We start from the raw sequence: 14,721 nt of genomic DNA, 5'->3' as shown, positions 1-14,721 counted from the left end.
GAGCGTCTATCTCCTCATAGCAGTGGCGGTGCTGTCCTGTCTCTATGGAAGGATGTGCTCCTACAGGAGAGAATGCAGACCTGGGTTGGCAGCAGGCGGGGTCTACCCTGGACGGCCAGCCACAGGTGCCCTGCCCACATTTCTCTGTGCACTGCCCCTGGTGTCTGTCAGGGAAGCAGCTGGGTTTTGTTCTGACTGTGGTTTAAAGAATATTTCCTTCTGGTATTTACATGAATTAAGGACCTTCACTTGAGTCTGGCTTAATATGGGACCTTAAACACTCTCCTATGTATGAAAGGGCATTTGACTTAGGTATTACCACCCTTATAGGTAAATAGCTAGGTTCACACACCTAGAAGGACTTTCTAGAAGAGCCTCGCTCCAGGCAATGTTGGGCATGTGGTGTATCCTTGCTGCGGGTTCTGACTTTCTGGATAGAATACCCCATCGTAGCCAGACCACCCCCCAGACAAGGCACGTGCGGAGACCCAGATGCTTGGGAGTGGTGAGCAGATAGAAACCTCGTCCAGCGAGACCCAGGCCTCATGATCATGACATGGCAGCGTGCGGCTCACTGCAGGATGGCCAAGGACAACGCTCCCCGAACTCTCCACGGCCTGCCAGCTGGTGTCCGTTCACGTGGGTGAGACTCCTTTCCTGTGTCCCCAGGACCTGGCACCAGCCCAAGTCACCTCCCTCCGGCCCCTTCGCCCTCCTGCACTCAGAGCCCCGGATGCCCGCTCTGGTGACCGGCCAGACGGAGCCCAGGGAGCCGGCTGCCTCCCCAGCCCAGGTAAGACGCGAGGGCTGCCGGCCAGATGCCTGTCCACTGGGCACATCCCCATGGGCCCAGTGCCCAGAACCCACATGCAGCATGTCCTGGGTGAGCCTGTGTGGTCATGGCTGCTTTCCATCCACCCTCTGCCCCACAATCCCCTCGGCCCCGTGTCACTCAGGGTGATGCAGATGTCAGCTTTGCAGTAATAGTTGCAACATCTGGGACATTGAATCAGCTTTGATATTTAAATTACAATGCTTCTAAGGGGCAATTTTCCCCAGTGTACAGACTCCTGCAGCAGTGGGTTAAAAGCCCTGAGCGGTGCTGGTTGGTCTCAAGCGGGTTTTGCTGTGGTGCTGGCTGCTGTGTGTTTGTTACCAGGCATCTGAGACCCACTTCCTATGTCTCAGGTAGTTATTTAAAGACAGGTCTGTTAGGTTCCATTATTTCCCTGAAGAAAAAATCTTCAAGGAGGGAGAGTTTAAGCACATGTTTTGTAATTTGAAATAAATCAAATGCTATTTCTGTGCATTTGAAACCAGGATGTTGTAGTGGGAGGAGCTGGTGTTGTGCTGATGTGGATTTTTCGCATGTCCGCTCAGGCTTCCTTTCTGGAAGTGTGACGGTCATCCTGTGGCGGCTGGTCAGGGACCCGGTAAGCAGGTACACACCTCTGTGCTACCGTCTCCCTGAGTCGGCCATGTCCTCACGGCCCATAACTCATCTGTCTCTCCTAGGTCAACACCCCCAGACCTAGAGGCCTGGGCTGAGGGACTGGCCCCTCCAGAGGTGACTCCAGCTGGGGCCTGAGGTTTCCACAGGCTCTACCGGCCTAACCAGGATGATCGGGGTGTCCTTTTGGCTCATTGTATGGCCAGGAGCACTTTCACGGCCTGGGTGGACTTGCCTAGGGCTCCACCCTTAAGTCAGATAAGGAGCCCCAAGAAATGGACACCTGTGGACGATGGGTTTTGAGGCTGCCAGACTGGAACGGGCATTTGGTACATGGGGGTGGACCTGGGTATTGGCCTCTCTGATGCAGGCAGCCTGGCATTGGGTCCAGGTGGCCAGTGGTGATGGCAGAGCCACACATAGACACACATTCACACACATACACACACACACACACACACATCCTGGGGAGTCATCAGGGCAGGTGGGACTTGAAGGCTGCAGTCCTTGAGGGACAGAAAAATCTGTAGAAAAGAATCCAGTGAATCTGCTGGAACTGAAAATACAAAGTATAAGGTTGAGGATGCGTGAGTAGCGTAGAGCAGTCAGTACCATCCGAGACAGGGCACGGGGCTGGAAGATAGTGATGGAGAGGATCCAGCTGAAACTTGGGGAAAAAGCATGGGGACAAGCAAAGACACACTGAGGAACAGTGAGAATGTCCAGTGCATGTGCACTGGGGTCCAGAGGAGAGAAAACAGAGTGGAGCAGTGTCAGGAGAGACAACAACAGAGAATGCTCCCAAACTGATGGAAGACATCCTTCCACAGATTCAGGAAGCTCAGGGAACCAAAGCAGAATGACCCCAAAACAAAACCACCACCAAACACCCAAACTGGGCACACTGCTGTCATACTACTGAAAACCAAAGACAAAAATAGGAACCTTGGAAGCAGCCTGAGAAGAGAGACATTAAAAGGAACAACATCAAGATTGATGTCTGACTTTGCAACAGAAACAATGCCGCTAGTCTCTAGGGTGCTGCAGAAACTCCGAGACCAGAATCCTATAGCCAGCAGATGTACCCCTCACAGACCAGGGCCACATGAAGACCACGTCTGCCAGAGAAACAGAAAGCAGGGGCTGCACTGTCACCCAACAGGAAAGACTGGAGAACAGCCTCTGTAGAAAGACTGTGAGCATTTAAAGCAAAGTTTATGGCTCTTTGTAGGGTTTTTGACTCAAGTAGCAGAGTAACACGTGGCACGAACAGCTCAAACGGTGGGAGGGTGGGCAACTGTGGGGTCTGAATGAGTCTCGCCTTCTCTACGAAGTCACAACAAACAGTGACAAAAATCATCGTGTACAGCTCAAAGACTTATGAAGAGAAAAGTGGAATGGTACTTGATTGATTTCAAAAAAAGGTAAGCAGGGAAGGTTAAAGCAACAAAAAGCATAAAAGGACAAATCGAACATACATAGCAAGATGCAAACAGCACCCAGATACACCAATAGTCCTGTTATTACCAACATATTGAACACTACGGGAAAAAGAAAGGATTATCAGCCTGCTTTTCAAAGAAAATCTGTTGTTTGTAGATAACATGTATTACAGATAAGAACACAGAAAGGTTTAAAGCAAAGAATTTAAAGAAGGCTGAGCACCGAAGAATTGATGCTTTTGAATTGTGGTGCTGGATGAGACTCCTGAGAGTCCCTTGGACTGCAAGATCAGACCAGTCAATCCTAAAGGAAATTAGCCCTGAATATTCATTGGAAGGACTGATACTGAAGCTGAAGCGCCAATACTTTGGCCATCTGATGTGAAGAGCCGATTCATTGGAAAAGACCCTGATGCTGGAAAAGATTGAGGGCAGGAGGAGAAGGGGGAGACAGGATGAGATGGTTGAATGGCATCACCAACTCAATGGACATGAGTTTGAGCAAACTCCAGGAGATAGAGAGGACAGAGGAGCCTGGCTTGCTGCAGTCCCTGGCATTGCAAAGAGTTGAACACAACTGAGTGACTGAACAACAAAAAGATAAAAAAGAGAAACCAAGGAAACACCAGCCTAAAAAGGCTTATCGGTATCAGACAAAGTGAAATGCGGAAGGGTGTTGCTCCAGAGGCTGCTACACAGGACAAGAGAGTCAGTTCAGAGGGAAATGCGAATACTGGATGCACAGGTTGGGGTTTTAGATATATGGAGTGAAAGCTGACAGCATTGAAAGGAGAAAGAAAGAAGTCCACAGTTAGAGTTGGGGATTTTAAACAGATTTCCTCAGTAATTGATAGATCAGCAGACAGAATATCAGCAAGGATGGAGAAGATTTGAACACAATTTTCAAATATTAACCTGGAATAAACCCACTGAGTCACAAGATGCTGCTCTTTTCCTATATGTTGGACTCAGCTTGCTATTTTGTTCAGGAGTTTTGCATCTTTGTTCAGAGAAGTATTGGCTTGTAACAACATGGTCAACCAAGTCATACATCACACCAAACAAGTGCATAAACTTTCCAAGTGCACAGGAAACATTTACAAATAGACAAAGCAGGAATGTAATGGAGATCTAAGCAAATGTTAAACAGTGAACTCATACAGAGTGCGTGCTCTAATCTCAGTGAAGTTAAATTTTAAAAATCAGCAGCAGAAAGATACTAGAGTAAGTCACAATAGAAATTACAAAATATTTTGAACTGAACGATAATGATATGACACATCAAAACTTGTAGGTTACATCTAAAGTCCTATTTAAGGGAAATTTATAGCTCTTGCACTTATTAGAAAATAAAGAAGTTTAATTTGAGAAGTCAAGAAGGGAGAAAAGAATAGCAAATTAAACCCACAGAAAGCAGAGGGAGTGAAACAGAGAGCAGATGTCAATGAAATAAAAAGCAGGTGGACAACAGAAAAATGAACCAAGCCAAACACCAATACATTGAAAGATTAGTAAAACAAACTCCTATCACGGTGATCAGTAAGAAGAGAGGAAAGCTGATTGTCAATAATAGGTATAAAAAAATCATTACTAAGATACTATAGATGTTAGAATGATAATAAGGGAACATCGTGAACAATTTTGTGCTAATACATTTGACAAGTTGGAGGAAATAGGCAAATTTCCTGTAAAAACACAGTATATCAAACGGAGCATTTGGGGATGCCCCAGGGCCGTCGGTGGGTGGAGGAAGCAGGCTTAGACTGGCTGCTCTGAACCGAGTCGGCAATGCTGGGACATAGAGCCATCCCTGGTCTGGCCATGGGGTGATCATGGAGGGGACCATGACCCAAATGTGAGAGCTGGTAGAGGAGAACGGGGGTGGCTCTGGGGTGGTCGGTATGAAAGCTGTGCTCACGGGCAGGTTATTTACCTTCTCTTGAAATCCCTCCCTCACGAGGAGGGCATGCCGGCCAAGTCACAGGCCCCAGATGCTGCAGAATACAGAAACTGGGGGAGGGATTAACACAGTCAGTGGCGATCAGAAGAGGAGAGAGCAGATGCCCAGCCTGGCAGCAGCCAAGAGAGATGGGCAAGGAGGCCGTGGACGAGGGTCTGAGCAGACTGTGATGGGGAAGCTGAGGTGGGTGGAGTTCTCAATATGTAGATCTGGGCACTTCCCTGGTGGTCCAGTGGTTAAGACTCTGCACTTCCAATGCAGGGGGCGCGAGTTCGATATCTGAAATGGTTCTGGAATGTTCCCTGGTCAGTGAGTTTACCGCAAGTCTGATTCTCTGAGTGGAGACGTGGCTTCCTCTAACACTGCTTCACTGAGTGGTACTTTTGTAGATACATTTCTGCAAAACTGTAGCCCCGTGTTATTGAACTTCATACTTTAGATAATCTGGTGCCAAGTTCTGACCTCGCTTCCTCATTTTCAAGCTTGCCATTCACCTTGTCCACTTAATTCCAGGCAAAAGGGCTCTGTTTTCAGGGTGGATTGGTAGAGAGTGTCTGTTTCAATTTGATGCTATCTGTGTTTTTTCATTTATTTCAATTACTTTTTCACTGTTTGCATTTTTAAGACTTTATTGGTATTTATGAGAATCAAACTCCATGATGTATAAAGGTGTTCTAAGATATATAGGCTGTAAACTACAAGTTATGGAAGTGTTAGCTTCTTTCCTGTACAGTTATTTTAATTACAGCAGTCAATGAACATTTTTCTCAGCAGTGTTCATGAAAGTAGTGGGTTTCATGGTGCCCCCCACAAAGACACGTGCATGTCCTAACTCCTGGGATCTGTGAATGTGACCCTATTTGGGAAAAGGTCTTCCAGACTTAATTAAGGATTTTAAGATAAGCTCTCCGTGGAATATCCAGTTGGTCCTAAATCCAGTGACCAGTGTCCTTATAAGAGACAGATGAGGAGACAGACACAGAGGAGCTGCTACAAGAAGATGGAATCAGAGACGGGAGGGAGGTGCTGCAAGCCCAGGGAACTCCTGGGGCCCCAGAAGCTGGAAGAGGCAGGAAGGACCCTCCCCTGGAGCCTTGGGAGGAAGTGCAGCCCAGCGACACCTTGACCTCAGGCATCTGTCCTCCAAGATAGAGACAACAGGTGTCTTATGCTTTAAGATGCCCAGATTGTTGACATTTATATTAGCAGGCAACTAATAGGTTAAGAAACCACAAAATGCATCATCGTGGGTAGGTTCAGTGTGCCTGGGGATGGGGGTCACATGTTTGTGCAACTAAATTGTTTTTCTAGGGGAAAAATACAGCACTTGTGTACAGAGATAAGTACTTTTTCTAACATGTAAGTCTGGATTGTTAAATGCAAGCTAGAATAAATAACTCAAATTTTAATTTTTATGTTTATAGAAGCAGAATAGAAAGTCTAAAATAACTCAGAAAGGTTATTTGAAATAAAGCAACCTAAAAGCTGTCTCTTCGCGCTCCTTTTCCATCTCAGAGCAGGTAGCCCACTTGCTGTGTTCCATGCAATGTGAAAACTGGGTTGGTGCTGGGGGAATAGCCCGGAGGCCCATGTGGGTGGCTGTGTTGCTACTGCCTCATCGAGGGGTGGGTTAGGCTGGGCCTGGTGCTCAGATGGGAAGAGAGACATGGAGCGGGAGGTTTTCCTCCTTGGGAGCTGCCAGGTGTGGCCTGTCCAGCTGTGCCAGGCTGGGTGCCCTCCCCTCTGTCCTATCTTGGACCCTCACCTGGACCCACCTGTCCAATGGCCCTCTGTGTGGGGCTGGAGCCCTGCTCAGGAAGGGCTGCTTCCTCTAGGGTCCAAGAGCTGCCGAATGCTCTGGTTGTGCCTGCGTCTGAGACCCGGGCCTACAGCTTTGCCGGGAGCAGTACTGCTAACAGTGGTAACCACGGTCTGTGTCCCATGTACAGAGAGTAGCCTTGGCCCTCTGAGCCAGTATGGACCATGGCCTTGGCCCCTGGTGCACACAGGGCCTGAGAGCAGGCCCAGCCGCTTCTCAGGATTTCTCTCCAGGGGCAAAGGTTCTCTAGTAGGCATCTTATTGAGGCACTGTTTGCGAGGGTAAAAAAAATAGAAACAACTTCCATTTTTGTTGAATAAGTAGTGATGTAGCCACACACTTAAGAACCTACAGTTAAGAATCATACCGTGAAAATGTAGTTCACAGATGTTATTGTGGCCCCCTGTGTGAAGGGACAGTGAATGGTGACTGTTCACGCCTCTCACCGCCTGGTCTCACCCACTTCCCTCCCGGCGCCTTCCCGCCCACCCTGGCTCCCAGCCACACACATGTCGGAAGTTTCTAGATGTGAGAAAATGCCTTACTTCTTAGCACGGGCTTGGATGATGAGAGAGGCCTGGTGGCCATGCCCAGGTTTGGTGGACATTGGAGCCCCTCTATGTGTACAGACATGGGCAGGTGGCGAGCCCGGGGGTGGCATGGATTCTGAGCTGTGATGACGTCCACACAGCCCGTCTTGGGGCTGTGATGGCCTCCCCTGGTGAAGCTGTCGGCCTGTGTGTGGACAGGGGTCATCCTGGGCAGTGTGTCCCTGGTGTCTGACTCCCTGGGGTGCGAGAGATGACAGAGGGAGAGTGCAGGTCCATGAGGTCAGCCAGGCTCCCAGCAGGCCCTGCGGACAGTCTCACTGACCGTGTTCTGGGAAATAAAGGCATCTGGCTGCTTGATTATTTAGATGCCCTTTAAGATGTCTCAGGAGAAAATCTATGGCTTGATTTTTGTTGTTGTTCAGTCGCTCAGTCGTGTCTGACTCTGCAACCCCATGGACTGCAGCACGCCAGGCTTCCCCGTCCTTCTCCATCTCCCGGAGCTTGTTCAAACTCATGTCCATTGAATCGGCAATGCCATCCAACCATCTCGTTCTCTGTCATCCCCTTTTCCTCCTGCCTTCAATCTTTCCCAGCATCAGGGTCTTTTCCAATGAGTTGGCTCTTCGCATCAGGTGGCCAAAGTGTTGGAGCTTCAGCTTCAGCATCAGTCCTTCTAATGAGTATTGAGGATTGATTTCCTTTAGGATTGACTGGTTTGGTCTCCTTGAAGTCCAAGGAACTCTCAAGAGTCTTCTCCAACACTACAGTTTGAAAGCATCAGTTCTTCTATGCTCGGCCTTCTTTATGGTCCATCTCTCACATCCATACATGACTACTGGAAAAACCATAGCTTTGACTATACGGACCTTTGTCAGAAAAGTAACAGCTTGTTTAAGAAGCAAAATAAAATGTCCTGCTCCCTGTTGCCTGGTGTGTTTCAGGGCCAGAGGTGCAGAGTGAACACCCACTTCCCTATGCTCGTGGAGACATAGGCGTGTCCAGGGCCTCTGGACTCGGTGTTGCAGTCCTGCACCATCCCCTGGGCGTCATTTCTGTAGCGACCCACCTGGGGCCAGGGCCTGAGAAGCAGAATGGATGGGTGGCTTGGGGCACCCCTCATGGAGATGGCGGCAAGGGCTCTGATTCGTGTGATATGCTAGGTGGCCTGGGATTGGGGAAACTGGGCTGGATGGAGCCGTCCTGTCACATGTCCAGCAGCCTGGCCGGCTCTCTTGGGCGAGAGAGGCCAGCTTCAGTCACCGTAGTTTCCCCAGCTTCTCCTCGCCCTGCTAGCTGTGTCATGCTGTGGCCACTGGCTTCTCGTCTGCTTCCCTCTGGTGCCTCCAGGGGCAGCGGTGATCATGGCTGGGCCCTGCAGGGTGCGGGTATTTGGCAGGGTCTGACAAGGGGTCCTGCTGCTGCTGGTATTCATTCCACCTGCCTGCCTTTGGCCTGATGGTCAGGACCCTTGGTCTGTCCCTTGGGTGCTGGTGCTGGGGTGCAGTGGATGAGTGTTGTGAGTGGCTTGAGGGCCAGGGGGCTTATTCCAGACATCTGAGACTGATGTCCATCCTGGGCTCCCCTCCTGGGAGGAAGTGCCACCAAAGACTTGGGAGGGCCTCCAAGCAACCCTGGTGAGCTCGGGTGACCGACCCAGGAGCCATGGGTCTGGGTACGGGGTGCCCCTTGGCTCAGGGAGGTGACTGTGGTGTCTGTGACTGCCCAGCACAGGGGGTGTCACTCAGGATGAGCTTCCCTAGTGCCTGGTGGGCCTCACACAGTGGGACTATCCCCCATGAGCCGCCCAGAATGTGGCCCCAGCCTAGGGCCCACAGTGTCACTCCCTGAAGCATGGGGAGGGGAAGTGGGGCTGGCAGCCTCTCACTAGGCTGCATCCACCAGGCAGCACCCATATACCCTGTTGTGGCCATGTGGAGGTGTGGACCATGTGGAGATGGGTCTGTTGATGCCGCGCGTGTGGACTCGTGTGTTTCAGGGCTGATGTGGGAGGTACCGGCTGATCTAAGAAGCACACTTTCTCAGAGCATGGGCACAGCCCCCTCTGGCCCGGGCCCAGGCCTGGCGGGCGGACTGGGCGGGGCTTGGGGCTGACCTGCAGCCGTCTGTCTTGTCTGTCTTGCAGTGAACGAGTTCACGGTCATCAGGAAGAAGTTCCGCTGCCCCTACTGCAGCTTCTCGGCCATGCACCAGTGCATCCTCAAGCGGCACATGCGCTCGCACACTGGCGAGCGGCCCTACCCCTGTGAGATCTGCGGGAAGAAGTTCACTAGGCGCGAGCACATGAAGCGGCACACGCTGGTGAGCGGCGCTGGGGGCGGGGCCACGCCAGGGAGGCGTGGGGTCATCACGGGGTCAGTGTGGGGTCAGCAGGGGTCGGTCCAGGGCCTGCTTTGTCCAGGCAGGATGGGGATGTGGGGTGTCAGGGTGCCCAGGGAAGCCCTGAAGTGGGGTCCACTCTGCGGTGGGAAAGACCGGGACAGCAGGGACCCCCACATCCCTCCTGACCGGCTCTGCCCCCAGCCCCAGATGCAGAAAGCAGATGGACACAGCACCCCGGCCCCACCCGTCAAGTTTCCCTTGAGACTGCCTCTGCTCTAGCTGCACTTCTGCAGGCGCCTCCTTCTCTGCCAGGACCCTGCCCCCGGCCTGGGGCTCCTGCCACACAGCCACTTCCTCCGTGCCCCTCTCACTCCCGCCCTGCAGTCACCATGGGACCCTACGGCCCCTGGAAGGTCTGACAGCCTGGCTCGTAGCTCAGGAGCAGGTGCTGTGTGGATGTATTTGCTTGGCCAGGAAGTGATAGAGAAGGTCATGCTTGAAACCGCGAGGCAGAGTCACCAAAAAGCAGGCGAGGAACCCTTGGGTGGGTGAGAAAACAGGGAGGTCAGGCGGCTGGGGGCAGGAGAGAACGTTGGGTGGTGTGAGTGAAGGCACCTCAGGGCTGCATGGGCTGGCCAGCAGAGCAAGCCACCAGGAGGCATAAAGGGGCCACATCTCTGCGGTGAGGGGCCCAGGTGCATCCTGGCACAGGGCTGACCATCCAGGGAGGCCAAGGTGAGATCTCAGGCATGACCCTGACGGAGTAAGCCAAGTGAGGGAGTGAGTCCAAGCCCACCGCCATAGCACCCGCATCCTTCCTTGCCCATCCATGCATCCATTCAGACAAGTGTCTGGCCATCTGGTGCCGGTGGACAGGCTCCCACAACTCCCCAGGAGCTGCCCCCACCGCCCAACCCTGTTGTGACCAGACTGAAGTCTTAGCTCTCTGGTTGGGAGAGGGTTGCATAAGTCCTAGATTTAAAATGTAGCAAATGATAAGAAGCAGGAAGAGCCCCTGACCTAATGATCTGAGGCTCTGTGCTGAAATCAGATTCTGTGAGGAGGCCCAGTTCCTCCTGACATCCATTTCAGGCTGCTTCCGGCCTCCCGCCTGCCCAGGCTGGCTGGCAGCAGTCCTCGGTCCTCGTGGTTGAGGTTTAGTGTAAGGGCACAGTAGGGCAGATCTTCAAGGTGGTCTGCGGGACCCCTGAACTGAGCAGTCCAGGGCACTCGGCCAGGCACTCAAGGGAAACCTCCGTAGGCCTGTCGGTCGGAGAATTCAGAAAGGCTTCCCTGTTCCCCTCGGAGCCCCTAGCCCTGCCTGCCCTGTGGGTCAGCACTCAGCCCAGCTCTGGGCTGTCCTGACGACGTCCCAGAAGTCAGGTGGTCGAGTCACCCCTGGTCACTGCTGTCCGAGACTGCCATCAACCATACCCCCATGCCCCAGCCACTGGGGGCCACCAGAGTCCCATCTGTCCCCTTGTGGGGCAAAAGCTGGGGTGTGGCGGAGGTGACTCCTCTGCCATTTTTGCTGGAAGGTGTCGGGAACAGCACGACCTCCAGTGAGATCTGAGCCTGGGGCCAGTCCTGCTGGGGGACACGACCAGCCTGGTGCCCAGCACACCTCTGAATGGGAACAAGTTTTGGTGGCACCTGCAACTCTGTACGTCCTGGCTTTGTGCCTCAACCCCTGCCCAGGGTTAGGGGTGTGAGCAGCCTAGTGGATCGAGTCTCCGCCCCTCACTCAGACCTCACCCTCTGGGCCCCCCAGTCATCCCGTCTCCCCCTGCACTGACTGCCAGCCCCCGCCACTGACCACCATCCCCCCTCACTGACCTTTGTCCTCCCACACTGACTGTCATCCCCCGGCACTGACCGCCCCCACACTGACAGCCGTGCCCCCGCAGGTGCACAGCAAGGACAAGAAGTACGTGTGCAAGCTGTGCAGCCGTGTGTTCATGTCGGCCGCCAGCGTGGGCATCAAGCATGGCTCGCGGCGCCATGGCGTGTGTGCCGACTGCGCAGGTGGCGGCGGGGCCGGGTCCCTGGATGGTGGCGGCGCAGAGGGCTCCCCCGAGCTGTTCGCAGGCGACGGGCCATACCTGGAGGACCCTGAGGACCCACGCGGTGAGGGCGAGGAGGAGCTGGGCGAGGACGAGGATGACGTGGGCCTAGCCCCCGAGGACACGCTGCTGGGGGACAAGGAGGACGACGACTCGCCACGGGGGCCCCACAGCCCCACGGGGGGCGCGGACAAGGACTTCGCCTGGATCTCCTAGGCCAGGCGAACAATGGGCTGCGGCCACCCTCACCTGTGTGTGCCCCGGGCCCCTTCTCCTGCTGCCCCCAAGCCCTCGTGGAGAGCAACCTGGGGCTCTGAGGCGGCCGCTGCCCCAGCTAGCAGGGCTGGGGTCACACACAGGGTGGAGGCGCAGAGTGGGTTTGAGCCTTGAGAGAGCCCTTAGCATCTCCTCCAGCTGGGGCGCGTGGCGGGCCTCAGGGGAGCCCAGGAGGCTGGCGGCCAGGAAGGGGCCAGTGCTGGCCAGGGCCTCCTCTGTGGCCCTGAGGCCCGGGTCCGGGGGCTGTTAGGAGAGTTCCACTGACCCCGGCCATCCAGGGCTGAGTCCCCCCAACCCCTTGTCAGCTGCAGAGGGACTGCTGGCGGCTCGAGGGCTGTGCCTGCGGTAGCAGCCTGTGGGATCCAGGTCGGGCGTCCACAAAGGCCTGCAGCCCTCCCCCTTCTGGGCTTTGGTGCTCAACATACAGCAGCTGCCGACCTCGGCCAGGGCGCCCAGGTGCTATCTCCCCACGGAGGCAGCCGGGCGGGCAGGCCCAGGTGCTCCCACTGCAGGCGCCTCCTCTTTCTCCGTGTGCACTTCTCTGAGGGCCGGGCCGGCCTGCCCCTCAGCCCCGCCGTCCTGCTGCGCCTAGGCCACTCCTGCTGACCCTCCCGGGCGGCTTGCCTTCCTTGCTGCTAACGCCGGAGGGTGTCCCTGACGCCCGTGCTGCTCATGCCGCCCGTGGGGGCCACCCCACTCCCCAGGTGCTCTGGGCTCCAGTTCCGTGAGTCGCTAAGGGAACTGAGGCCGGCACGTGAAATGGTTTTGTTCGGCATTATCTTCAGAGTTGTCTTTCCTTTGGCTTCTTCCTGAGCCTTGCCATCTTGTAAACGAACTCATCCACCCTCCTCTCTCTTTTCTAAGGGGCTGGGGTCCCACCTTGTGCCGTGAGGACGCTGCCCGCTGCCCGTCCCCATCAGGCTGCCAGTCCAGCACCAGCCTGTCTTCCTTAAGGCTCGTGACACATGCATTCCGTCCCCTGCACCCACCTCTCTCGGGAGCCCCTGTGGGACCCCAAGTCAGGGCCCTGAGGTGCTGAGCTGGGGCTGGAGGAAAGCTGGACTGGGTTTTCTCTCTTCCCTTAGCCTGCACCGCATGGCTTCCCTGTGTTCCTGCCAGGTTCCCGCTCCTCTTTCTAGATGGAGAAAGGCAAATTCCACCAACCCCTCCCAGGTGGCTGCTGTAGGGGTGGCGGGGGGCAGTCAGGGCTGGCTGCAGGCACCTGGATGGTGCTGTCCTTGAATTCCTGCCCAGGGGAGAAGTCACAGCTTCATGTTTTGTTTTGTTTTAAACACCATCAGCCACGTTTTTCTCAGAAGAGGACTGCTCCCATCCTCAGCTGTCGGCATCCTTGAGGGAAGGGCCGGCCGGTGGGGGCAGGAGCCCAGGGTGAGGGGGCTCTGGGGCCCGCGCCCCCTTCTGCCTTTCATAGTGGGGCCTGTCTGAGCCACTCAGCGGGGCTCCCCATTGTGTACCTTTCCCCCACTTTCTAACCCCTTTTATAAACAAGACTTACTTTCTATCAGATGCATTTGGAAACCAGACCTTTGCTACCAAGCATCTCTGGGTTTTGTACAGGGCCACCTCTGCGCCACTCTCAGGGCCTGCCCACTCCCACTCTGGACCACCCTGGCTGACCCCTCTGGGGCCCTCGGTGCCACAGGGGTGTTTTCTCCCTCAAAACGATACTTCATTGGGAAATTCACCTCCTGCCCCTGAGCCCCCTTGTTAATTCTCGCGTAAGCTGGATTTCAGAGATGGAGGCAAACATGAAGGGAAAGACATGTAATGAAGATTTTTTTCTTTTAATCGTGGTCTTTTTTTTTTCCAAAGCAATGTTTAATAAATATTTTTTTATGAAGCGGAAAGCGTGTAGATCACATCTCACATTTTTGTACCTTCCCGTGTATGCGTCTGTGTTCGGCATCTGCATCACCAACGTGGAAGGTGGGCCATCAGGCGGCTCGTTCTTTGGGGTAGGGGAGGGGCGGGGAACCAAGATTTTGTATCAAGCTCTGGATCCTGACGGGGTTGTATGTTTGGACTCTGGGTTTGGGAATAGTCACAACACTGCCAGGACTGGATAGGGACCTCGATTGAAAGGACACAGCTACTGCTTCCAACTTTGCACATCTTCCTTTTTAGAAGAGAACTCTTGAGAAAATGCAAAAACTGGAACTTTTTGCAATATTATATGAAAGATAATCTTATTTTCGCTCATTCTGTGACATGTGCAACTCTTAAGAAAGCCATACTTAATGGTGTTTTTATTTTTAGATCCTATATTGTGTTTTGTACCCGGCCCTTTTTAGAACTCCTTGTAGTGAGGGCGCTGTGTGTGTGCTTTTCTTAAATATTTATTTTTTCAACACGCTTTCAACCTGTCAACAAAAACAAAACAGACAAAAAAAGGGCAGTGTTTGAAGATTGTTGATTTTTTTTCTGGGGATAATCTATATTATATCGACTTTATATTAATGACTATAAACCTGTGTTTGTATTGGAAACGTGTTTCACATTTGTGGGGGGTCTTTTGTAATCGGTCGGTGGAACATCAGGGCTGTTGCCTGTTTCCCTGGAGCCATCGATGCCAACAGCACCTCCTCCCTAGTGGTCTTGAGATTTCTTATCTGCTGGGTGCGCTCTGGGACCCCTGTGGGTCTCATCTCTGTGACGGGATTAGTTAGATATTCTTGCAAAGCGATCACTTTCAATAAATCGGGAAATTGCTGCTTGAGCCATCGCCTTGTGTGTTACAGACAGCGTCCCCTCCTCCGGCCTTGCCCTGGGTAGAGGTGGCCAGAGGGCGCCCCACCCAAC

The 14,721-nt window shown here is 53.5% G+C and overlaps 1 protein-coding gene across 3 annotated transcripts in view; it reads left to right on the top strand.

The window, feature by feature from the left end:
• Positions 1-14,638, top strand: part of ZBTB46 (zinc finger and BTB domain containing 46) — a 51,734-nt gene extending 37,096 nt beyond the window's left edge. For all 3 annotated transcript variants that reach the window (XM_025263870.3, XM_025263869.3, XM_044927411.2), the window contains 2 exons: positions 9,366-9,541; positions 11,470-14,638. In XM_025263870.3, coding sequence (XP_025119655.1) covers positions 9,366-9,541; positions 11,470-11,841 — 548 coding nt within the window. In that variant the 3' untranslated portion in view covers positions 11,842-14,638. The remainder of the gene's footprint in view (positions 1-9,365; positions 9,542-11,469) is intronic.
• The last annotated feature ends 83 nt before the right edge of the window (positions 14,639-14,721 follow it).

The sequence above is a fragment of the Bubalus bubalis genome, chromosome 14 (genome assembly GCF_019923935.1).
Source record: "Bubalus bubalis isolate 160015118507 breed Murrah chromosome 14, NDDB_SH_1, whole genome shotgun sequence".
Classification (NCBI taxonomy): Eukaryota; Metazoa; Chordata; class Mammalia; order Artiodactyla; family Bovidae; genus Bubalus; species Bubalus bubalis.
This window is presented reverse-complemented; position numbering and strand designations above follow the sequence as displayed.